The sequence below is a fragment of the Takifugu flavidus genome, chromosome 3 (genome assembly GCF_003711565.1).
Source record: "Takifugu flavidus isolate HTHZ2018 chromosome 3, ASM371156v2, whole genome shotgun sequence".
NCBI classification, from domain to species: Eukaryota; Metazoa; Chordata; class Actinopteri; order Tetraodontiformes; family Tetraodontidae; genus Takifugu; species Takifugu flavidus.
The window spans coordinates 6997328-7020771 of NC_079522.1; the positions used below are offsets into that span (position 1 = coordinate 6997328).

The window sequence follows — 23444 nt, forward strand, 5'->3', positions numbered from 1 at the left end:
CGGGGACATTTCTCTCCGAATCAGCAATGTGACTCAGATCGATAGCGGCCGTTACAGGTGTCTCCTGCCGACACTGAAAAGCTTCACTCTGGTCCACCTCTTGGGTGAGTTGCGCCATCCGTGACAACCGGGGTCGCACCGGCCTCCACCTGGCTGCCGCCCGAGGGAATGTGGACATCTGCCGCCTCCTGCACAAGTTTGGAGCTGATCTGCTGGCCACTGATTATCAAGGAAACACAGCACTGCACCTATGTGGCCATGTCGATACCATACAGTTCCTGGTCTCCAATGGTCTGAAGATCGATATTTGGTAAGCTCTGATATTTTTCTCACCTGACAGAAATTCACAACCTGTGTTGTTTTTTCTCTCCTCCATTGTTGTTTGACTTTAAACCCTGTTTTACAGTAACCACAATGGATCCACCCCACTGGTGCTGGCGAAGAGACGCGGCGTTAACAAAGACGCCATCCGTCTCCATGAAGGGTTGGAGGAGCAGGAGGTGAAAGGCTTCAACAGAGGACCCCACTCCAAAATGGAGACCATGCAGATGGCTGACAGTGAGAGTAAGTGGAGAGCGTGAGGTGAGTAAGAGCGTGGAGTAAGCCAACTCGTTCTGACAGTGTTGTTGTTTCATGATCGCCCTGCGTGTCGCAGTGCCATGGAGAGCCACTCTCTCCTGAACCCCAACCTTCAGAGCAGTGAGGGTGTGCTGTCCAGCTTCAGGACCACTTGGCAGGAGTTTGTGGAGGACCTGGGCTTCTGGAGGGTCCTGCTGCTGCTGGTGGTCATCGCCCTGCTCTCCCTGGGCATCGCTTACTACGTCAGCGGCGTCCTGCCGTTCTCCACCAGTCAGCTGGAGCTGGTGCACTAAGGAGGAGGAGGAGGGTTGTGAAGAAGCAGCATGAGGGCGTTAGATATATATACAAATACTGCTTGTCGCTGATTTCTACCAGAACCGTTGCCAGTTTGTCTTCTTTTTTTCGTATAATTTGCAGCCCAGATTGTGATTTGGAAACACAAACACGTCTGAAACTCCAGACGGTCGTCTTTGTTATAATAACCTGTTACCGTCACCATTTCTTGCTGTTTAAATGCCTTTTCACTTCCTTTATAGCCGTCCCTTCTGTTACAAAATATATATTTTCCACTGTTTTTCTACCACGGTTTCTTTTTTGTGTTATTTATCAAATAAATGACTGTATTCATTTCCTTCATTAATGTACATTTTGATTAATCCTACAAACCCTGCACTTCATCATCTGATCACTCTCCTGTTCCGACCTTTTGTTCACCACTATCATTGTGCAAAACGCTTGTGTATGTCTGCATCTATACCGAACAGGAACGCACCTTGACTGCGTGCCTTTTTTGGGGAGAAACGCTTTGTGTTGCTGCCATGTTGTCAGTATCTTTGTACATAAGGTGCCCCATCTCGTTAGCCTGTAATCATTCCTTTTGTTGTATATTCACCTTTTTTTGTAAACCATGTATATTTTTAAATGCTCCTTAATTCCAGTGTTGATTTTCTGTGACTGACACATTTACCATAAAACTTTATTTAATGTAAAAGATGAATAAATTGTGTTTATGTCTTGTTTTTGTGAACAGTGCATTCGAAAAAACCTTCCGTTCAGTTACTCATTTTCTGCCACGAGGGGGGGTCCCCGCGTTTCCGTCATTTGAATAAAACATTCACAGCTAACATGCTACTCAGTTCTAGGAAGACCAACTTTTTAAACCTCTGCTCATCTTACTTCTCACTTTGAGGCTTCTCTCCAAACGTCGGGTCGAAGGTATAGTCCATCATTCTAGAGACTAAGGGGGGGGGGGGGGAGGGGGGGGGGGGGGGGATCATCGCAAACTTCTCAACTCTCTCGCTTTTTTAGGTAAGTCTCGGGTGATCGGGTCCTCAGATCCTGTCCTGGCTGTTGAGGGTGAAGATGTGGTCCTGCCTTGTTTTGTGGAGCCGAAGGAGAACGTGGTCGAATTGCCGCTGGAATGGGCCAAAATCGATTCAAATCCTCAAGACCTTCCGGAGAAAGTAGACTACGTCCACGTCTACCGGGACGCCCAGGAGCTTCTGGACATGAAGGCGCCGTCATACCACGGCAGAACCACGCTGTCTGTCGAAGGCCTGAGACGCGGGGACATTTCTCTCCGAATCAGCAATGTGACTCAGATCGATAGCGGCCGTTACAGGTGTCTCCTGCCGACAGTGAACAGCTTCACTCTGGTCCACCTCTTGGGTGAGTTGCGCCTTATGGCTCCACCTTCAATAATTCACATTAATTGACCATTATATTAATTGACAACCCCCCTCCAGTTACTCCGGAGACACTGCTGCATCCAAATAACATCCAGCCCAATGAGACATCTGCTACAGGTGAACAAATATTGGCCAAAATGCTTCGATTCAGTGACTTCTCCCCCATCAATGCTTCAAGAACACAAATTATCTTCTCAGGTGCTTCTTGCAGACAGTCCTCCATCGGTTTGTGGATCTTGTGCATTGCAGTCGCAGTGCACATGTTAATTTAAAAACCACATATGAAGGTGAAGAACAGAAGTGGTAAGCATCTGGAAAGGTCCGATCACACGGGCTGTGGCTGTGCGTAAAAATCAAACTTTGTGCAACATGTGACTTAAAAATGAACCTAGAATTTCCTGCAAGAACATGTCACAGTGTTTTAGACTGCCTTTGTGTAATAATCTGATAATATAATCGGGTTTGACTGTAGTAAAATGTCCTCAGTGTGTTTAAGTTATCTTTTTGCATATCATAGATAAGCAAGTTTGAATTTTCCTTTCTTTCTTGTCATAGTCACCTCTCCATGCTCTTATTTATAATGTTAAATGATCTTTATTTAAATGACAGGATATTATGCACTAGCCTCTGAGACATGCACATTTTGCACAAATGCACATTCAGTCTATGCAGAGTGAATCGACATTTCTACCTACATTGACCTAAACTCACATCTCAAGTGAAGATAATAATCCTACAGTTTACGCTGCTCGTGATTGTTTTTAAACCATGATCTTCCTCATTTAAACACAATGTCTCTGTTCTCATACGTTTCAATTTTGTGGCTAAATAAATGAAGACACTATTAAATAAATAGACTTTGGACAGCAACTCATTTGTTTAATGTTTATGTTGTAATTGTATTTCTATATTATTCTATATTATATGTAAATATGCTTATAATTTATTCTTGTCTTTATCTCTATGCCCACGTTCTATTCTTATTTGTATTTTATTTATTCTATTTCTATACTTTGTAAATACACCTGCTGATATTTGTGTCTATAGACTATAGTTATATTCCTCCATGTGTAGGCTGCTATTACAATTCAATTACCCTACGGGGATGGACAAAGTAAATCTTGAATCCTACCCATCTTAATTATCACATTCCTCCTGTTATTGGTCGAGGAGGGGGAGTGGCAGCAATCTATCACTCCAAGTTATTAATTAATCCCAGACCAAAATATGGCTCCAGTTCATTTGTGATCCCTGTGCTGATCCCAGGACCACTGTGTGTTTCCCCAGGGATCAATCATTATAATCTTAGCCCTGCTGAGGTTGACTCTATTGCTGAAGGTGCAGCAACCTCACTGAGAATCACGCTTGATTCTGTTGCCCCCCTGAAAAAGAAAAATAGTAAATCAGAGGAGCTGTGCCCCCTGGTATAATTCACATATCAGGACCCCCAAGCAGAAAGTGCGAAGACTGGAAAGGAAGTGGCATTCTTGTAAAATAGACAGCTATCATGTAGCCTGGAAAGACTGTCTATTAGTTTACAAAAAGGCCCTCCGCAAGGCTAGAACAGCTTATTTTTCTTCTTTCATTGAGGAAAATAAGAGCAACCCCAGGTTTCTTTTCAGCACTGTGGCCAAATTAACTAAAAGTCACAGTGTTTTAGATCCACGTATCCCTCCTTCCCTTAGTGGTGAAGACTTCATGAGCTTCTTCACTGATAAAGTTCTAGCTATCAGAGAAAAAGCTAACCAGGCCATCCCAACAACTGGACCATCACCAGATGTGCTGACTGTGGGAACATACAGGTTCTCCAACGAGCCCTGAAACTCCTTCAGCCCTGTATATTTTTCTGAGGCGTCATCTAATTCAGAAATCCAAGACCACCACTTGTCTCTTAGATCCCATCCCAACACACCTGTTGAAGGATGTTTTACCATTGATAGGCAGCTCTATCCTGGACCAGATCAATGGTTCTTTAGTGTCAGGTTATGTACCCCGGTCCCACAAGGTGGCAGTGGCAGCCGGCCCCGCTGACCTGTTGTATAGTGTATTTTTGTGTGTGTTTCTGTGCTCTGTGCCTCTCCTCTCCTCTCCTCTCCTCTCCTCTCCCTCTTCCCTCTCCCTCTCCCTCCCCTCTCCCTCTCCCTCTCCTCTCCTCTCCCTCTCCTCTCCCTCTCCCTCTCCCTCTCCTCTCCTCTCCTCTCCTCTCCTCTCCTCTCCTCTCCTCTCCTCTCCTCTCCTCTCCTTCTCCTCTCCTCTCCTCTCCTCTCCTCTCCTCTCCTCTCCTCTCCTCTCCTCTCCTCTCAGCCATCGGCAGGAGGGTCCCCCTACATGAGCCTGGTCCTGCTCAAGGTTTCTTCCTGTTAAAGGGGTTTTTCCTTGCCACTGTTGCTTGTCTGGGGTTAGGCCCTGGGATTCTGGAAAGCGCCTTGAAACAATTTTGATTGTATAAGACGCTATATAAATAAAGATTGATTTGTTTTGAATTTACGCGTCATCTTCGGAGGCGATTCGGGTATTTCCGGGAAACAAAGTCACGTGACGAGCCGAAAGGGGAGAAGAAGAAAAAAAACAAAACACTGGTGGCGAGTAAAGAGTCGTAATGAACCTGAGTACGAAAACTCTAATTTCGCCGAAATTACTATGGAGAGGATACAGGTTCTGGGGTAAAAGCTGTTAACGTAACGGCCGATTAATGCTGTCAGGCTGAAGAGACATTTATCACACCATGAATTTAAGAGGACTCTTTCAGGACTTCAATCCCAGGTAACGTTAGCTACGATCCACCGACTTTAGCTGCTTTGTATCAAGCTAACAGCGCTCAAGGAGAACATACGGGATTCATTTAAATGCCCGTTAACGTGGGAAGATGTCTGATAATTACGATAAAGTTTACGCGAACCACGCAATAATTCAAGTAAAACAACGTGGCGGGCGTTGACGGGCCAGGCCCGGCTAACGTGCTAACTGAAACAACGTTATTTACATAAACTCTGCATGTGTTTTCAATAATCGCAGGAAACGGCCAGGTCTATGTGTAATCAGATTAATACAATTATGCTTCAAGAGTAGAACTTGTATATAGAAACGATTTCGGTCCGCATGTAAGAAAGGAATTAAATACTTCTAGACTCTCCATTGCCGTACTATTAAGAGATTGAAGCTTGTGGACTTAAGAGTTCTTCTCCCAGAACAGTGAAGCGTTCACAACCATCCATTCGGAAAACCCTAACTTTGCTTTCAACTGTCATCATTTCTTTCTTTTCCAGTAAGTTCCTGATCTACTCCTGTCTTCTGCTCTTCTCTGTGCTGCTGTCCTTACGGCTGGATGGAGTCATCCAGTGGAGTTACTGGGCCGTTTTCACCCCAATATGGCTGTGGAAGCTTTTGGTCATCATTGGGGCTGCGGTTGGCACTGGAGTCTGGGCACACAACCCCCAGTACAGGTAGACTCAGGCACACGGCGGGCGCACACCTGGTTTGACTTGGCTTCCACACTCATTTTCTCTTGCCTGGAACGTTCTAATGTTTGAACCATGCTTTGTCAGGGCTGAAGGGGAGACGTGTGTGGAGTTCAAAGCGATGCTAATCGCTGTGGGGCTACATGTGCTGCTGCTGATGTTCGAAGTGCTGGTGTGCGACCGCGTGGCGAGAGGGAACTACTTCTGGCTGCTCGTCTTTATGCCCTTGTTCTTCGTATCACCAGTCTCTGTAGCAGCGTGCGTCTGGGGATTTAGGCACGACCGATCTCTGGAGGTAACCAACCGGATGTTTGTGGAGGAAATGATCTCTGGTATGTATCAGGACTGTTTTTCGTTTGTCTAAAGATCCTCTCTCTGTTCAGCTGGAGGTGTTGTGTTCAGTGAACATACTGCAGTTCATCTTCATTGCTCTCAGGTTGGACAGGATCATTAACTGGCCCTGGCTGGTGAGAGACACACCCAGAGTTATTGAAGACATTTTGATCTTTTCCTTAGGTGAGAGAAGAATGATGTTGTTTTTATTAAAACCAAATCCCTCTGCGTGTGCTGCAGGTGGTGTGCGTCCCACTGTGGATCCTGATGTCCTTCCTCTGCCTTGTCGTCCTCTACTACATCATCTGGTCTGTCCTTTTTCTTCGCTCCATCGACATCATCGCTGAGCAGCGGCGGACTCACATCACCATGGCGATCAGCTGGATGACCATTGTCGTGCCCCTCCTCACATTCGAGGTGAATGTTGGTGACAAATACACCATTCTTTGGATTTGGGGGAGGGGTGGTGGGGACGTCTGTCTTTGATGTGTAAAAATGTGTCCCCCCTAGATCCTCCTGGTGCACAAGCTGGACGGCCACAACAGTCTGAGCTACGTGTGCGTGTTCGTGCCACTCTGGCTCTCTCTGCTCACACTCATGGCCACAACATTTGGGCAGAAAGGGGGGAACCACTGTGAGTATTTAAAGCTGGTAAAAGTTTTCACTGAATGTTGAGTGTTTTTGTCACCACATCTGTATTATACACGGAAAATACTTCATTTATACCTCCTCTGATAGTTCTACTTGTTGGTATTGGTATCAATCAGCATGACTCTACTTGGGAAACATGAACGTTGCATACATCAAATGGTCTATATTATGTAAAAATATATTTCCACTGTCGTAATCATACTCCAGGGTGGTTTGGTATCCGCAAAGACTTCTGCCACTTCCTGTTGGAGCTGCTCCCCTTTCTGCGGGAATATGGCAACGTGTCCTACGATCTCCAACGCACCGAGGACCCCGAGGCAGCCGAAGAGGCCCCTGCTCCCGAACCACCGCCAAAGATCGCTCCCATGTTCCACAAGAAGACGGGCGTGGTGATCACACAGAGTCCTGGGAAATACTTTGTCCCGCCGCCGAAACTCTGCATCGACATGCCAGATTAATAAATACGGTGGGGCAGGTGTGGTCAGGTGTGTGTTTATCATAAGCTAAACAGGAAAGGACACTTTGAATGGATTTTGTCTGCTGTCCTCAAGGATTTGAGGGCTCCAGGAATGCCCGGCACGACTGGCTCGGGTGGCTTGCGAGCGCCAATATGGCGATGGAAGATTAATGGATTACATTTGAAAGCAAAGACCCCCCCCCCCCCCTCCCTGCCAAATTTGAGGACGGAGCTGGGAAGTGAGAGGAAAGACGGCTGCAATTTTTCCACCCGTCAGTGACGTTTCACCACGTTACTCCTAATTTGATCCCATGGTCTGTGGGGAGAACAGACCCCCAGCAACAAAACAGGATCCGTGTCTGTGTGGAGGGGACTATAATTTAAGATGGAGTCCATCTTGCTCTGTGGTGGGGACCATTGGAACAAGCTGGAGTTTGGGATCAAATGTCCCGTTTTGCTCCTGTTCGATAATTTAACCATTCAGGCTGAGTTAAAGGGTGTGGGTTTTTTCCCAGAACTGTCTCGTGTACAACATAATACTCACATGCCCAGATGAACACTGAAAGAGCCAGCATGTTCTTGTAGTCAGTAAAGTATGTAGCAGGATATCGGACTCTAAATTCTTTGTATCTGACCATGCAAAAAAAAAAAAAAAAAGATATTTTACTTGAATGCTACTTGCATCGTTTTGATAACACAAGGATTCAGAGCTGGGTCTTTTTAAAGTCTTTATTTCTTTCACATTGTCCAAAATTAATGCGGAAATCAGTGCCTCCTTCAATGAACGCGCGGCATGAGAGTATTGTTTTGAGGACAGACTTTGTGACACCAGAGCTAAAAATAGAACAATGGAAATGGCACTTTGTTAAAAGTCAGGTTTTATATTCCTTTTTTGTCATTGTAAATAACAGGTGTTGTCATGCTAGGGACCAGATTGGAGGTGGCTGAAGAAGGTAGGACGTTTCCGATTACTCGCTTTTGTTTATCATCCGTGCAGGAGTCACCATGTCTACCTGAGACTGTACTCAACACTGGGGTGTAGATGTCTGTAAAATTCCCTTCATTGTTTTCAGAATCACAACTCCTAATTTTTGTCTGTCATACTTTCCTCACCCTGTCACTCCGAAAATCAAAATATCCCACCCGTTTACGATGCAGAACGCCGTTCTATGTTGCTGGAGTTTGGGGTTTTACGTTTTGTTACATCTTGTCTATCCATTAAATGGTCAGATTTCCATATCAGTCTTAAAGTAAATTGTCATGCAGCTCACAGCCTCTCATCCCTTACTGTTAACAGAGCCACTTTATGTACATAAACTATGCTATTCATTCAAGTTTCATCAATCCAGTTTGATATAAAACGTGCGTTCGTCTGATATTTGAAATAAAGTACAATACTGACACCTAGTGGTTCACAAGCGTTACTCCAGCTTATGCAAAAGCTGTGGTGACCAGTAGAGGGCGATAACAAACGTAAAAAAAATGACTAATGGTTTAATAGCTGTTTCTCTACCTCAGTGAGTTAAAAAAAAATCAGAACTTAACATTCTAGTCATTTTGTCTACATTTTTATTGACGGATGTGCATGTACCTCAGCTCGGCAGTGGCTCCATGTCTGTTGTTGTTTTACTCCAAACATGTATAGTAGACGAGGCAGATACAAACTGTCATACATGTATAGATTCAAGCAAAATGTCAAACTTTATTGATGTAGCAGCATAAAGTACTCAAAATGGCATCACCGCAGACATGTAAATCCCCATCTAGAGTATTTTAATCAAGTAAAAAAAAAAAAAAAGGTTATTGTCTGAGACAATTATTTGCAACTATTTGTCTACGACAAAGCTCCTGGAGTACAATACAGCTGATACAATGTTCTGCTGAGTGCCGGACCCAAGTTTCTGAAAGAAAGGAAAGGTTGGAATCACTTGTGGTTGCACGGCTTGGAGTCTCGCGTCATCGTTGAGTTCACTAATCTATTTGCCTCGAGTTTCAAGGCTTTATCTACAAACCTTTTTAGCCTCCCGTATCGGATGCAAGACAACAATTTTTCTTTTTCTGCATCAGTGGCACAATGATCATAGGCTGTCACGAGGCTGAGGAGAGGGAAATGTTGGAAATCAAAGAATAGCCTTGGGTCTAATTTACACTGCGTTGTTTGACTATTCCAAACATCTGAGACCAGATGTACATACAGGCTGCTTGTTTCAAATGGAGTCACTTTTGTGTGTTAATCCCACCAGTAAAAAGACTGAAGCATTACCTTTGAGGAGTGTTGTAGTGTTCCAATATGGCAGCCGCTTTGTCTCCAGACAGTCCGCTGATCTGCATCAGCTGTCTGGCAAACACTTCCTTCACAGTTTGACACTGGAAAAACATGCAAAAATCACAACTGGGCAAACGACGCACAATACCAGCAACACAACTCGGTAGCTTACCTTGTTTTTGACGGCACCGTGATTAAACTCGGCAAACGAAATAAGCGAGCAGGAAGGGATGCCCGCCCGGTCCTCCTGCCCAACCTGGTCGCCCTCCAACTCTCTGGAGCGGCAGACCAGCGTTCGGTTCTATGGTAAATAAAAAAACAACGCATGGAGCACGTGGGGAGAAGATCTCTGGTCCTGCTTCGGGAAGAGAGCTTATCACCTGGTACAGTTTTGTCAATTGCCGAGTCATGATGGCGAGGTAGGCGGCCGACTCTCTCACATCCTGGACTCTCTTCACGAAGAAGCCGTCGACCACCTGACGCGCAATGACATGCTCAGCACACTAAACGATGGCGCAACAAAGTAAATGATGTCCCGCCCCTTTAAAGTGAAGGAGTCGCACCTGTGTGCTGACTATGGCCTGTTGCAGGGTGTTTTCAGGTAAACTCTGGTGGGAGGCAGCATTCCCGTGCAGTTCCACCAGGTAGATGGGCTTGCGAAGACCGCACCTCTTCAGCCGGAACTGAAAATAATATTAAAAATGAATTTAAAATTCATTTATAGGCGCTTATCTCACCTTACAGCAGTAAATGGATACAAGAATATACAAAACATGCAGTTCTGAAGGAGGTAATGGATAAAATGTAGTCATCCCAGTCCCATATAGGTGATATAAGCCCATTGAGGCAGGATATTTATGTCGCCCCAGAGTTTCAGAGGTAGGACTGGAGTAACTGTGGCAGATTGAAGGGATGATGGAACAATGGCAGAGACGAGAGGAGTGAACAATGGTATTTATTAGAGGGGACAGAGAAGGAATAGGAGGTTTACCCTAAGGAGGTGGGGCGAGCCACTGATGAATATCCTCAATCTTTTTGTTTCAAAATCACATAATGGAATTGCACAAATCAGCCGAGTACACGTGTGTGTGTGTGGGGTGGGGTTGGCATGTGGGCTGAGTATTCAGTGAACCGCACCAAAGAGAATGTTTGTGAAGTCGAATTAAATCAGCATAATTGGATTTTGCAGTGGAGAGTCCGTATGAGACAGAACGTTGTGTCAGTACATGACCCCCAGAGTGGCAGAGTGAGTCCAAAATATGACCTTCGGAGTGGGTGGGAACATTGATAAACTGCAGCCACTCAAGGCTGACAAAAAATGATTTTACCTGAGCAAAGCTTGAAAGTAACTTATTTATTGAAAGCCTGAATATATAAAAGGCACACGCCAACCTTCTGTTCCCTGAAGCGGCCGTCGATAATGCTGCTGCAGAGGTCGTCTATCCTCTTCCTCTCGATGATGTAATCAAGGACGAGCTCCCTGCCTACAGGCACCTGCAGCTGACCTGGAGACGGAACAAAAGAATCCGTTTTGACCCTTGCGATTCAGGATTTTAGATGCAGACGATGAAAAAAAACGGCACGCTACCTGGAACAGGTGAAACCTTTTCTCGAGCCACCCACAGGAAGTCTCCGACGTTGAGCTTCCGGACATCAAAAAGCACGCCGTTCCCCTGCAGCTCCTTGACCAGCTCCTGTTTCCGGTGATGGCTGCCGCTGCACAGACAGAGCGCCACATCACGAAGGCGTTGTTATTTTTGCAAGCGCGCCTGTGACCGCGGAGCGTCCTACCCCGTCGTCTCGATGACGTCGACGCACAGTATGATTTCATAGGTTCCGGGGAGGAGGCAGCCTGCGCTGGGCTTTCCGCTCGTTCCCTGGGAATTCTTGCCACGGTCGGGTAAATTGCCAGCCTCGCTACTGGCGTGGGCTTCGTCTGGGCCATCTTCACTGCCGGTGAGGTCAATAACCTCGGCGCCATCGTCCTCATTCTCCCCTTTATTTCTAGCTCTGTCGACCTCTGTGCTAGATTTCTTTACATGCTCCGAGTCCAGTCGCTCTGCCACTGCCAGACCATCTTCAGTCAGAGAATATCTACAGGAAGTTGAGGAGTTTTAGTGGCAAACGAGTGCTTGAATCACAGACTGTTTAAAGGCGGAATTGTGCGTGTGATTTCCTGTTTTTACCTTGCAGGATTGTGAGTCTTTATCACCAGATTCTTCTGAATCAGTGTACTCACGGAGGACCAAGCCGTATACTTGCTGCCCAGATCTGGCTAAACACACGAAGAGATGAGGGAATAACACACAATACAAACCTCCATTGTGAGCCAGATCAAAAATTGTGCTCCAGGTTGTGTTGATATTTGACTTACAACAGTGAAGGACTTATCACAGAACTGCTGCGCTTCTGCCTGTAGCTCCATTTTAAACATGAAACCTTTGCTCCCAGGGTTCTGAGATTCTCTGAAGAGAGCAAGAAGTACGGCATAACCCCCCGACCTCTTCTGGGGTACATACTCCCTCTTCTTCTTCCTCCCTCCTCGCCCATTTTTATCTTGATCACCGTTTACATTTTTCTGCAAATATGATTTTTTTGAGTCCAGGAGACAGGTTATCTTACACACAAATAAACTCAAAAATTAGTCATGAGAATCAAAAGCTGCTGGTTTGCCTTGGCAGATGGGTCCAGGTTGTTATCCTGGCTGTTAGGAGGGGGGGCTCCTTTCGGTAAATTGTGAATGGGAGCGTCTGGACCTTGAGAAAAAGAAGGAAAGTAGTGCAGACAAGGGTGCTTTACAACAGCCCAGGCCGTGTGTCATCGTAGTTTACCGTTGTCTCTATAGTAACGCTGCAGTTTTTCATCCAGTATTTTGCAGATGCCGTCCCCAAAGTTCTGGAGGATCTTTGCCTCTTTAGCGGACCTGAGTGGTAGCGGATACTTGTTCAAAGACTGGATGGCCTAAAATGGTACAAACACACAGGGATTAGGAGAAGCGGAAAACGGGGAAGTGGCCGTTTTCCATTTCATAACATCAGGGATTTATTGGAGTGTAAAAGTCCCAAAGCACCTAAAATAGCCGATATATGTTCAGCATTTGCTATTATATAGAAAATGAAATGGTTAACAAGGAAGGCAAAAGCGTATTAGCGTACCTTCTGGTAGGTGTACTGGGTCTTCTGTCCCTTTTCTTTCGCCTGGTCTCGGAGCTCTGTTAGCCACTTGAGGAACAGTGGATTCGGGCAGGAGGGCAGGGTGCGTTTCCGACCCAACCGGGCTGGTTCAGAAGCTTGCATTCCCCTTCAATCTGTCAACAAGTAAGGATGATGATGATGATGATTACGAAATGTCTTGACGTACCATGCAGATAGTTTATGTGCTTTTATATATACTCTAAAAAAAACACACTTCAAAAAGTAAAGCTAACAAAGCTAACGTTCTTTAGCGTTTGCCAATCCTGAATCCTTAAGCTTTTGCCGACAAGCCGTTAAATGTGACTGCAACGGGAGCATTTAGAAAGCGATTTGTAAACCATTATAAAACGCATCCGTGTGAACAAATGTAAATCACCTTTGGCCCCAGATGTTACCTCCGCTGGTGGCGCCTTATATTCAAAGACACAGCGCACTTCCTTGTTGACAACAGTCACGTGACAGGAAGACGTCACACGGAAACAGGGCCACCTGGCGGCGACGGTGCAGTAAATCCTAACTGAAAGTAGCTAAAATGTATCAATGTATGATAGTCATAAAATTAAATTAAATTAAATCACAATGGGTACTGCAGCACCACTGACACTCAACAAATGTCACAATTGGTAAGGGAATTATGAAAATACGTAATTCATCTATATTTGTCGAACAAATGTAGTCGTTAATTTACATCTTATACTAAATTAAAAATAGAATAATGTCAGATTTCTTTACATTTATTTTATAATTAATAAAAAATGGCTGATTCTCCAACAAAATATAATTATATAAAATTGTTTAATAACGTTTCCCCCATAGACTATAATAAGTACTTTGTTATTTTTCTGCTAATGAAAAATATGATTGTCAAAATATAATAAAGATGTAGTACATTAATTTATGACAGGACTAAACTGAAAATGAATGAAAAATGTCATTTTTTGTGAAAACACAAAATAATTTACTAAATGAATGCTACAAAGAGTATGGCACATCTTTTTAATCTTAATTCATCCTAAATAGTTGAACACATGAAAAAAAATAAATGGAATTTTTTTGGGGACAGTGGGAAAGAAGAAAGCGTCTGGTTTGATCTCCAAACCGTTATCTGGCTGTCACAGGAATCCTCCTCCACATGTCCTCAGGGTATAAAAGAACAGGAATCCTCCAACAAGACCTAACAGATTCCAAGAATCCACCCTTACCCTCCCAACCTCTTTTACTAAACCCTCAAAAACCAGAGATAACTGGAACACATTATAAAAGAGCGTTATAAAGTGGTGTAAGCCATACAGAACTGTTTCCAACTAGAAATTAAGAGGTGGGAAAGTTTGGGGGGGCACAGATGAACTTAAACATGATATAATAGTTTTCTTGCTTATATTTCCAGTCTAATGCTAATATAGATGAACAGGAGCTACACACGGAGCAGGTGTAGCTATCAAATTCTACTGGAATTGTTTACACAGAGATTATTGAGTAATCCCTAAATAACAGAACAATCAGAACGGGTACTCTGCTCTATCAGGCAGACCTAACAATTTAAATGCAATGCCTGCTGCTGTTTTAAACTCAGCTAAAAGCAGGCGGTGAAGCGGAGGATCAGCTAATACTACCTGCATTTATGTTGGAACACAAGCTGGACTGTTATCATGCAAAGATGTGATCAAAAACCCACCTCAACCATTAAAAAAGCACTAGAAAGAAAAACTCGCTGTCACTTTATATATTATTCCCTTTAATGAGTTAAGTGATTCATTTTTCATAGAAAAATGTTTTTGACGTACAAAGAAACCCACCACATGCAACAATATTCACATGAATTAGAAATAAGGATAAATGGTACAGGTGAAAGACGTGTCGATGACCTCAACCATGTTACAGTTCCAGTAAAAATATATATTAGTCAAACATATTTGGCACATTATTTCCCAAACCCATAGAGGCACAAACACACATGTACATTTACACACGTACATTCCCATCAAAGTTCATCACCTCTCCTGGATCGCTTCATCTCCATCTCATCCCTCCTTCATTCGGACCCCCCACCCCCACCCAGTCCTGGGTTCATGGAGGCAGTGGTCGTCCTGGTGACCCACTCCTCTACTGCTCTGTTGATCCGCTGGAAATGTCACTTTCAGCACTTTGTGGAGACTCTAGTGCTGAGGTCAAAGCAGGTTTTCCTCCTCCTCCTGTCCTCCTGGCCGTCTTCCCCTTCAGCAGGTGACTGTTGGGATGAAGCAAGTGCAGGTGCACGAGCAGATCATCCTGAGAGGCCGACGTGTGGCCGCACTCCTCGCACACGTACAGCTTGTTGCGGCGCTCCTTGTAGGCATACGTCTGGGTGATGCTGTGGATCTTCTTCATATGGGACTCAAGTGAGCAGCGCTGGGTGAAGGCCTTCTCACAAAGGGTACATTTGTAAGGACGGACCCCTGCATGGGGGGAAAAAAGGCGGTCATGTGCTGTTCAGCCATCCTCGATTGTGCGTTTCTGTGTGTAAAGATGGGGGGTGCGTATATACCTGTGTGCGTGCGTACATGACGCTTGAGGTCGAAGGTGTCGTTGAAGCCTTTTCCACAGAAGCTGCAGAGGTGTCTCTTTGTATCGCTGTGACATTTGACATGTCGGTTCAACATTCGCTGGTGTAGGAAGACCTTCTGGCACACCTGCAAACAGCCGTCAAGGTCAACCACACTGCGCTAGAAATGATGGCGGAGTCCTGAGCAATTGTTACGGCGTACCTGGCACACAAACGTCACCGATGATAAATTTTGATTTTGAGCCGTCGACCTGGTCAACATGGTGGCGCCCACTGGCGCAGGGCTGGGCTTTGAGGCAGGGGCGTGCTGGTTGGAGGTGGGTGTTGCGGAGGTGGGAGTGAGAGCGGGAGGGGCAGTAACAGCTGGTAGCTCACCTGTAGTTACCTGTGCAGGAAATAGATGGGTGACATTTTTAATACTGTTGGAAGAAGCAGAATTTGAATCCACTTCCTGTTTCCTCACTTTCATTTTGGATCGGATGTAGGTCGGGCTCTCCTGGGGCGACCTCCTCCTCACCCCTGACATTTCCTCGGGCAGAGTGGCTGGGCTCTGCTCTTGTCCCAGCGTGGTGCTGGACGGCAGCTCGGCATGCGCTCGTGCATCGGAGCTCTTGGTGAGGCATAGCGGCGTGGTCTCTGCCAGGCTGGCCTCCACTTCCGTTGTCAGGACGGATGGAGGGAAGATGGAGACTGCAGGGAGGGACAGGATGAGTCAGTGCCCCTCTGGATTGTTGTCTGCAAACACCCGAGGGAAATATTCGGCGCCTCCGAAACTAGATGCTAATTTTAAGGGAGCAGGTAGTGTTTTGAGGAGGCCTGTGGTGGAAAGCAGCTGTCCTCCGCAGCGTAATGTGCAAACTCTGACAGTCGCGACAGCAAAAACAACAAACTGAATCCAACTTTAAAGCTGCAGAATCAGCTGATAATTTTACACATTTTCTAACCACAGAAGAAGAAAGGAATACTATTTTAACATGAACAGGAAGGGTATAATTTTTAACAATGATCACTGGAGACTAAAATTGGTTGATTGGGGAATTAACAATAAAAAAGATTTAATGATCATAAAATATTCAGGTGTGTCACAAAAATGTCACACAAATGCTCTTATTTTTGTTATTCTTTCCTTCTCCCCTTCTAATTCTCGAGCTATGTTATTGGGTGCCTGCTGCGTGACAACCAGAGAATAAAGTTTGACTTGAGGACGCAGGCAGGAGAAGATGCAAAACAAAGGAGCGACCCGCCAACGTAGCCAGCGTCGATCCGTGTTTGCTCAATTTTTCAGTTAGCAAACATCCAGGATCAAATATGCTTATGTATGTATGGGTGTGCACATCTTTAACCTATTGTGTAGTGCGGCTTATTTTACACACACGCAGACACACACGCCACATCACTGATGCGGTTAAACTCGTCTGACCAGACCGGCTTGCAGCAGCAACTATGAACCTTCCTCAAACAATCCGCCTCCACAGGCGTGGAGGCTTCTGTGTTGGTGAGTGTGTGTCTGTGTGTAAGCTGTCAGTCGAGGAGGGTGTGGTCCTGCTCAGGTCCCGAATCACTCGACTCGGTAGGACCATAATCAGATAAAACACAAATGAATGCAAATCTCCACGCGTGCGTGTGAGTACCCACACATGCAAGCTCACACACACACACACACCAGATAAAACTGTTGAGGTAACGGTACGTGGTGACACAGTCCCGTCGATGAAGGCTGCAGCCTTTTTCAAATTAATTGGCACAGATTTGAGAAGGAAATGAAACGCATCGCTGCTCTTGAAGGAATTCTTGTCGCATCTATAACAAATTCATTTGAGTTGAACACTCAAGTGCTTCAGCAAGTTCCTCAGAGACAAAAGTCAACATTTACAGACAGCAGTAATTGAGTCCATACCAGAGAACGTGTCATGAACATCAATTTTGTATTCCAGACAAAGTATCAGGATCTGACCCATAAGAAACAGGAAGGACACAAGGACAGTGTAGCTATTGTACCTGTGTGTGTGTGTGTGTGTGTGTGTGTGTGTGTGTGTGTGGTCTGTGTCAACTTGCTGATGTGTACTGAGGCCTGACAGAAGATGTCATGATGTGTGATTTTAGGATTTATGCTCACTAAGGACTCCTCGGCCCTTCAATGGTTCATTTATTGCATTATGTTAATGGCGCTCAACACTGGGCTTCTTCTGCTCCGCCCCTATTTTGAATCTCTAATTACTCCAATGTGGCGATAATCGCTGTGGCGACCGGCGCTCTGGCCAGGATAAAGAGTCAACAATTGGTAGATAACTTTCTGAAACGCACAGGGTGTGAGGCAGTGTGTTTGCTTAAGGTGTATTGTCTGCAGCAACAGGCACCAAGTAGGGTCCGTTACATTTTCTCCCATCCAATAAACATTAACCTGACTCCGGAGGATGGCCCTTTCACACAGACGCTAGTTTAGATCGAGGATGATCTTGCTGAACAATTTGGTCCAACACAAATACAGAAGTACTAAAAAGTAACCACACTAATGCTGACCTTGCTAGAAATATGGGTGTTGTAATGCTCATTTTTATTATTTCATAAATTTGGAGCTCTGGCTATAAGTCAGTTTAGCATCAACGCGCTACAGTACTGCAGACAGGGCTACTTTACTGTTTTCACACAGATAAAGTGCGATATAAGTGTTTCAAATCTCAAGTTTCATTTGTGAAACTGTGCTGTTGTCTATTTAGTTTATCATATTTCACTCATTGTCTTGCTTGCTTGGGGGGGTTGTTTGTTTTTTTTAAAAAACAACAACAAAAAACAGCAGGTTTGTCTTAACATTTTTATCAATTAGATTAATATGAACATCAAAAGAGAGAGAAAAATTCAATCTGAACACACTTGAACGTGGATTAGGACTGATGAAACAGGCCCGGGCACATGTTTGCGGATTAGGAGACAAAAAAAAAAAGAGTCACGCACGCACGCACACGCTAGCAAAATTGTCGAAACCGGTGGCATCTGGCGCCCCATAAAAGCAGCTTACCGGTCTCTTAAGGCAATTTTCATACCTCTGTGTGTGTGCGTGTGTGCGCGCGCGTGCCCGCGCGACAGCCTGACACACGTTAGGCAGGTAGGTCGAGTAACGGCGCATACCTGACCGTTCCCGCTCCTGCTTTAGTTAAAAACTTAACTGCGTCCCATTTACTCGTCTCATGGGAGGTTTTAGACTTTATTTTAGTTTTTAGTTTTTATTTTTTAAAAAAGTCCTTAATTCTGTCCCAATTGGCCCACAATTTGTATGTGCGTAGAAAAAACTATTAATAATAAAACGCCCGAGTCTTAATACGCAGTAACCAAACGTAACCAAATGTTCCAGCTTTTTAAACACCGGAGAGGATGTTAAAAGTCAATGATTGAAAGTGGCGGTGCTGAGATGTGGAGAAAGAGAGACACGGGAGCAGGGTAGCGGGGGGGGGCAGGCCAGGAGAGGGTGTCGTCCGTTACTTGTTATCTGATACCGACGTGGTCTTACAATAAAAACGCTGCCGATGGCAACAATGGGGATTGTTCTCAGGAGGGGAGAGAAAAGGCTTGTTGAAATGGGGGGGGGGCTCCTTCAACTCACCTTTTAAATGTCAAGTCGGTGGTTAACTGACAGGTAACAGTCCTCGTTCGTTTTACACAGAAATGTACCTTTACACTAGTCCCAGCAAAATGACTTTAAAAACCACGAATTCAACTTGAAGATCAGGTTTTAGTGTGAAAGCTGCTCCTGAAAACGGTTCGCGGAAGAGATCCGGGTGTCGCAGGGCGATCTTTGACATCAACGGGCGCTAAATGGACACGTTAACCTTCTGCTTCCGCCGCAACGGCAAAATGGTGAAGAAATGATTCAAATCACGACTCAAAGTTACCGACACGCTCCCGCCGGTCGGCCCCTGAGCAGTCCCTGTTCGCGGCCCGCTGTGCTTCCTTCCCGTTATTCCGGGGCCCCAGCGGGCCCTGCCCGCCCCGTTACAATCACCATCCAACCGCCGGATCAACTGGTCCGATCGAAACGCGCAAAGGCGCACGCAGACGGCGACGCGATCGTGCGATTTCCTTCGCAAACAACAACAAAAACAAGCCAGCCAACGGCATTGTAGCAGCGGTCGGGGCTCATTAAAGCCGCATGGACTCACCTGGGATGTAGACGTCTCCGCGTTCATGATCAGACACCTCGCTCCAGTTCCGCTTTCCCGGCGAAACGTTTGCCTTCTTCACCAAAAAAGCCCTCGGCATGATCAATTGACCCCGGCTCGCTTGACGGGAACTTTGGGGGAACTTAACCGCTTGTCGCGGCGCGGAGGGCAAAAGTGTCCCGAGGAGGAAACCCCGAAGTTGGAAGAGACAAGGTCCGTTCTACCTTTTTTTTTCCACCTTTCTTCTCGTTTCGCAAGGCGCTGTTATCTCCCCCCTTTTTTTCCTCCTCCTACAACACACCTTCCCCTCAGTCGGATTTACCCTCCAGAATGTTGGGGGGGGAGAACAAAATCAAACGCGTCGGAGCAGGTGAGTCCGCTCAGGTGTGTCGCCGGACAGGTACGAGTCGAAAATCACCTAACGGTGTGTGGGTGTGGGAGTAGGGACGGAGAAACAAGAACGCACGGAACGCCGATCACGCACACTCATGAGTCGACATGACAGAGGTGGGTCAATAAGCAGCAGCACAGGTACTCATTTGAAAGCAGGAAACGGCAACGCGCATGCGCGGCAGAAATAACGGTGACAACAAGCCCGGGTTAGGTAGGCCTCTTATACCTGCTCAACCGGTTTACTCCTCCTTCCTCGGTTTTTGCCTCGGGTTTTTTCTTCCTCCTTTCCCTCCACCTCCATTCCGGTTCGAGGTGTGGGCCGAATGACATGCAAACGAAGGAGAGGGACCCGGGGGGGTGCAGGTGGAGCACACGGGTATGGAGGCGCACATGGAGCCCCAACAGATGCAACAGTTTTGCGCCTGTTCAGCGATTTAAAACAACCAGAGATTCTGCTGCCTCTCAGGGTAAAAACCAACGAAAGTTTTGAAAAATATAACGAACAAAGGCAAACAGTTGCCCCCCCCCCCGCCTGAGAGGGAATTGAACAAACTACCCAGCAACACAGATCCTGTTTTATTGTTTTTCTCTTAGAGGCTAAAATCATTCAAGATTCAAGAGTACTTTATTGATCCCTTTAGGGGGTGTCCATCAGGGAAATTAGCATCTCCAAAAAAACGTACAGCACTGTACAAAATTTCCCACCACCATTACACACCATTAAACCTATTAAAGATAATAAAAATAGAATATAAATATAAAAATTTAAATAAATAAATCATGTCCGGCTCACAATTACAGACTCTATGTTGTGCCTCCATGCAAAAATCCAAAGGTATTCTCGTGTATGAGCAACTGTTTTCTCTTTCATGTCATTTCTCTCATCTTTAACCCAAGTTTCTCTGCTGCTTTTCCTCTTTTTCTCTGTGTTTGGCCCCTAAATGAATAGAGGGGTTTCTGTGCAGGCCCATGCTTGTCATTCAGGTCATTTGCATGACACAGTGGGCCGGGACCTTCCAAAATTAGAGCAAGTAGACAGAAACCTGCAGGAGAACAACAGCCGGAGCTTCAGCTTTGCATGAATCCCCCCCTTTTCCTACTTTTCTGTGGCGGCTGGTTTGATATAAGACCGTATGGTAAAAACTGCCAAGACATGAATGAATCACTGGAGATCTTTGTTGGCCCCACCTTTCCCTCCCTGCTGTGTGTTTACCATTCCCTCCCGTCTTTCCACTGTTCCCTTGTCTTTGTAATTACGCCCCCTCCCCAACACATACACACCCTAAAGTTCTTAAAACACCCGAAACAAACATAATATGAAAGGACAAAATGCAGTGTTTTTTTACACTACTTTACTCTCTTGTAGATGGTGCTGAACACAAAGACGTGATAAATCAGGTGCAAATTCAGTCTAAAAATACCTGCATTTAATCCGGGCAACATTAAGGTTCACTGCACTAAGGTTCCCATCTCTGACCGATGCTCTTGAAGAAACCGGAGCTGCTCTGCTTCTTTCGAAGCAGCAGCTCAGGTAGCAACACATCAGAACATTGTTTAACGCTAGCTAACATGCTTTTGGAGGGGGGGGTCAAAGATCAAAGACCCTGTCACCTGTAGACAGCTGTGGCCCAAAACAAGGCAAGTTTTGGCTCACACCATTAGAGATCAGGAGCTGCCGATTGTAAAAACTGATCATGCGAGTTGCGGTGTGTCCTTTCATCACAGGAATTATGGGAATTATTAGAGCCCATTAAATGACTGTATGTTTGCAAGTGTTTTGCAACTTTCAACTGCGTATATTACATACAAAAAGAACACACAAGTTAAAGAAAAAACATTTTCCACGACAAATCTGTTGCCATAATAGCGTAGCCGCTGACAGTTCCGGGTCGCTCTGTGGGGATTCCCTCCAGTTTTCCTCCTTTCTCTCATCATCAACATCTAACGAATGCTTTGATCTTGTTTTTGGATTTTCCTCACACAGGTAAATAACCTGAAGTTTTGGTCAGGAGAGGACGAGCTGGGAGAGCTTGTGTCTGCTCAGGAAGGCAGCACGTGATGAATGAATGCACGGCATGTAGCCGGGGCGGTTTAAGTGGTTTGGCTGAATCAGCCCTGGTTCTTAATTACAGGTGTCATATTCTACCTGGAACATTTTATTCTGGTGGAATATTTATATCTGTTGTGCAATGCCCTTAACCCTCTGGTAACATGAGGAGAATTCTGGAATCCAGCTCAATTCCTAAAGTTGAAAACCTGCAGAATTAAATGCACATCCAACAACAGAGCTGCCTCAGAATCCACTTTATTTATTTTTTTTACCTTTGTGAGAACAGATTGCACCCGAGCCCAAGCTCAACTGGATGGACGACTTCATCTTCTTTCCCTCTTACACATTACAGTTATTTCCCTCCGGCTTTCAGACTAACTATCTGCCATTTAAATGCACGCACCGGTTTTCAGTTGGACTTGTCAAATATTTTAAACAGGAAAGGAGACGAGGCCACAAAAGCTCAGCATTGAAGCCAGAAAAGAGCTGGCAAATAGGATAAATACAGAACATGGATATATATGCTGATTACATCAAGGTTAGCTTTGCTAAAGCACACAAAGCTAATTAAAGCAGGCCTAAGCTAATTAATCAACTGCAAACACAGCAAAAACGAAAGATGGTAAAGGAAAATAGCCACCCTATTTGATACCTATTATAAGATTTGCTAACTGCCACTAAAAATAAAATACAGCTGCGAGAAGATAATCAGAGAAATCACTAGTGGATGTTACAATGGGAGCATTTGCTACAAAGAAATAAGGCCACTTACTGTACATGAGCAGTGCAACAATTTTAAAAATAATTTTTATGAAATCTTTGGGATTTTCACAACATTTATCAAGGCAACATTTATTTCTTCTTATAATAAAACAGAAGCCGAGATTGAAATGGCGATACCTTGTTTTGCAGGTAGATGTTAAATGTTTGTCGTTCTTCCTTGTTTTGCAGGTAGATGTTAAATGTTTGCTGTTATTCTGTAGTGTAGAATCTGCTGCTAAACAAACTCCATGGACCACAAAGCGTTAAGTACATGCTAAACACCAGTAAACTAAATATGGCGATGACAACAATCACTGCACTCTATAGGTTTGCTGGTTACCACAAGTAGTTTCATTTATTTTACTGGATATAAACATAGTTGCTTTGACAAAATGAACAAAAACTTAATTGTGTTGTTGATGAGGGAATGAAAAGACGAAAATTAAATCCTGGAGGTACTGTAGGATCGGTCACATGACCCAAGAGCGGTCACATGACCCGCATTAGACGTTGTAGTACATGCTCCATGAGGAAAAGGTTAACTGTTTACAGCAGGAGTCGGTGATAGCTTCAAAATAGGATAGGACTTATCTGCAGAACATACGACAGGTATCACGTGACCAGATGTCATCTCAGGCCAGAACATCCAAAGGGGATATTTTGTTGTCATAGTTTGATGTTGCCTTTTGTTTTTCTTCCCTCTGTGTCATGCTTTAAAGTTTGTCTGCCTCTTTTATTATTAGAAACGGTATTGTCAGGGAAGGGTGGTAACACCGGACAGGTAGCGTGCCTTTCTGCCAGCACGTGGTTTCGTAAACATGCTACAATAATGTAACAAAAACAAAAAAAGACCAGGATGTGTACGCATTAACTTCAGCAGCTCTAAAGAGAAAGCAAATAGAAAACTGGCGTTTTGT

The 23444-nt window shown here is 45.0% G+C and overlaps 3 protein-coding genes across 3 annotated transcripts; 1 reads left to right on the forward strand and 2 right to left on the reverse strand.

The window, feature by feature from the left end:
* Positions 1–4811: 4811 nt before the first annotated feature.
* On the forward strand, positions 4812–8403 carry tmem185 (transmembrane protein 185). Its single transcript, XM_057026828.1, has 7 exons — positions 4812–5030; positions 5534–5710; positions 5813–6020; positions 6109–6192; positions 6299–6475; positions 6569–6692; positions 6917–8403. The coding sequence occupies exons 1-7, from the start codon at positions 4993–4995 to the stop codon at positions 7165–7167; spliced, it is 1059 nt and encodes a 352-aa protein (XP_056882808.1). The 5' UTR covers positions 4812–4992; the 3' UTR covers positions 7168–8403.
* A 441-nt stretch (positions 8404–8844) lies between these two features.
* On the reverse strand, positions 8845–13114 carry mus81 (MUS81 structure-specific endonuclease subunit). Its single transcript, XM_057026826.1, has 15 exons — positions 13003–13114; positions 12588–12739; positions 12264–12393; positions 12106–12188; positions 11807–12010; positions 11619–11707; positions 11224–11526; positions 11021–11148; positions 10825–10937; positions 9996–10115; positions 9813–9908; positions 9605–9733; positions 9430–9533; positions 9179–9262; positions 8845–9067 (listed from the first exon to the last, which is right to left on the reverse strand). Exons 2-15 carry the CDS (start codon positions 12726–12728, stop codon positions 9001–9003), a joined length of 1791 nt encoding a protein of 596 aa, XP_056882806.1. The 5' UTR covers positions 12729–12739; positions 13003–13114; the 3' UTR covers positions 8845–9000.
* Positions 13115–14340: 1226 nt separating this feature from the next.
* On the reverse strand, positions 14341–19829 carry ovol1a (ovo-like zinc finger 1a). Its single transcript, XM_057026829.1, has 5 exons — positions 19323–19829; positions 15632–15858; positions 15371–15553; positions 15151–15295; positions 14341–15061 (listed from the first exon to the last, which is right to left on the reverse strand). The coding sequence occupies exons 1-5, from the start codon at positions 19420–19422 to the stop codon at positions 14730–14732; spliced, it is 987 nt and encodes a 328-aa protein (XP_056882809.1). The 5' UTR covers positions 19423–19829; the 3' UTR covers positions 14341–14729.
* Positions 19830–23444: the final 3615 nt, after the last annotated feature.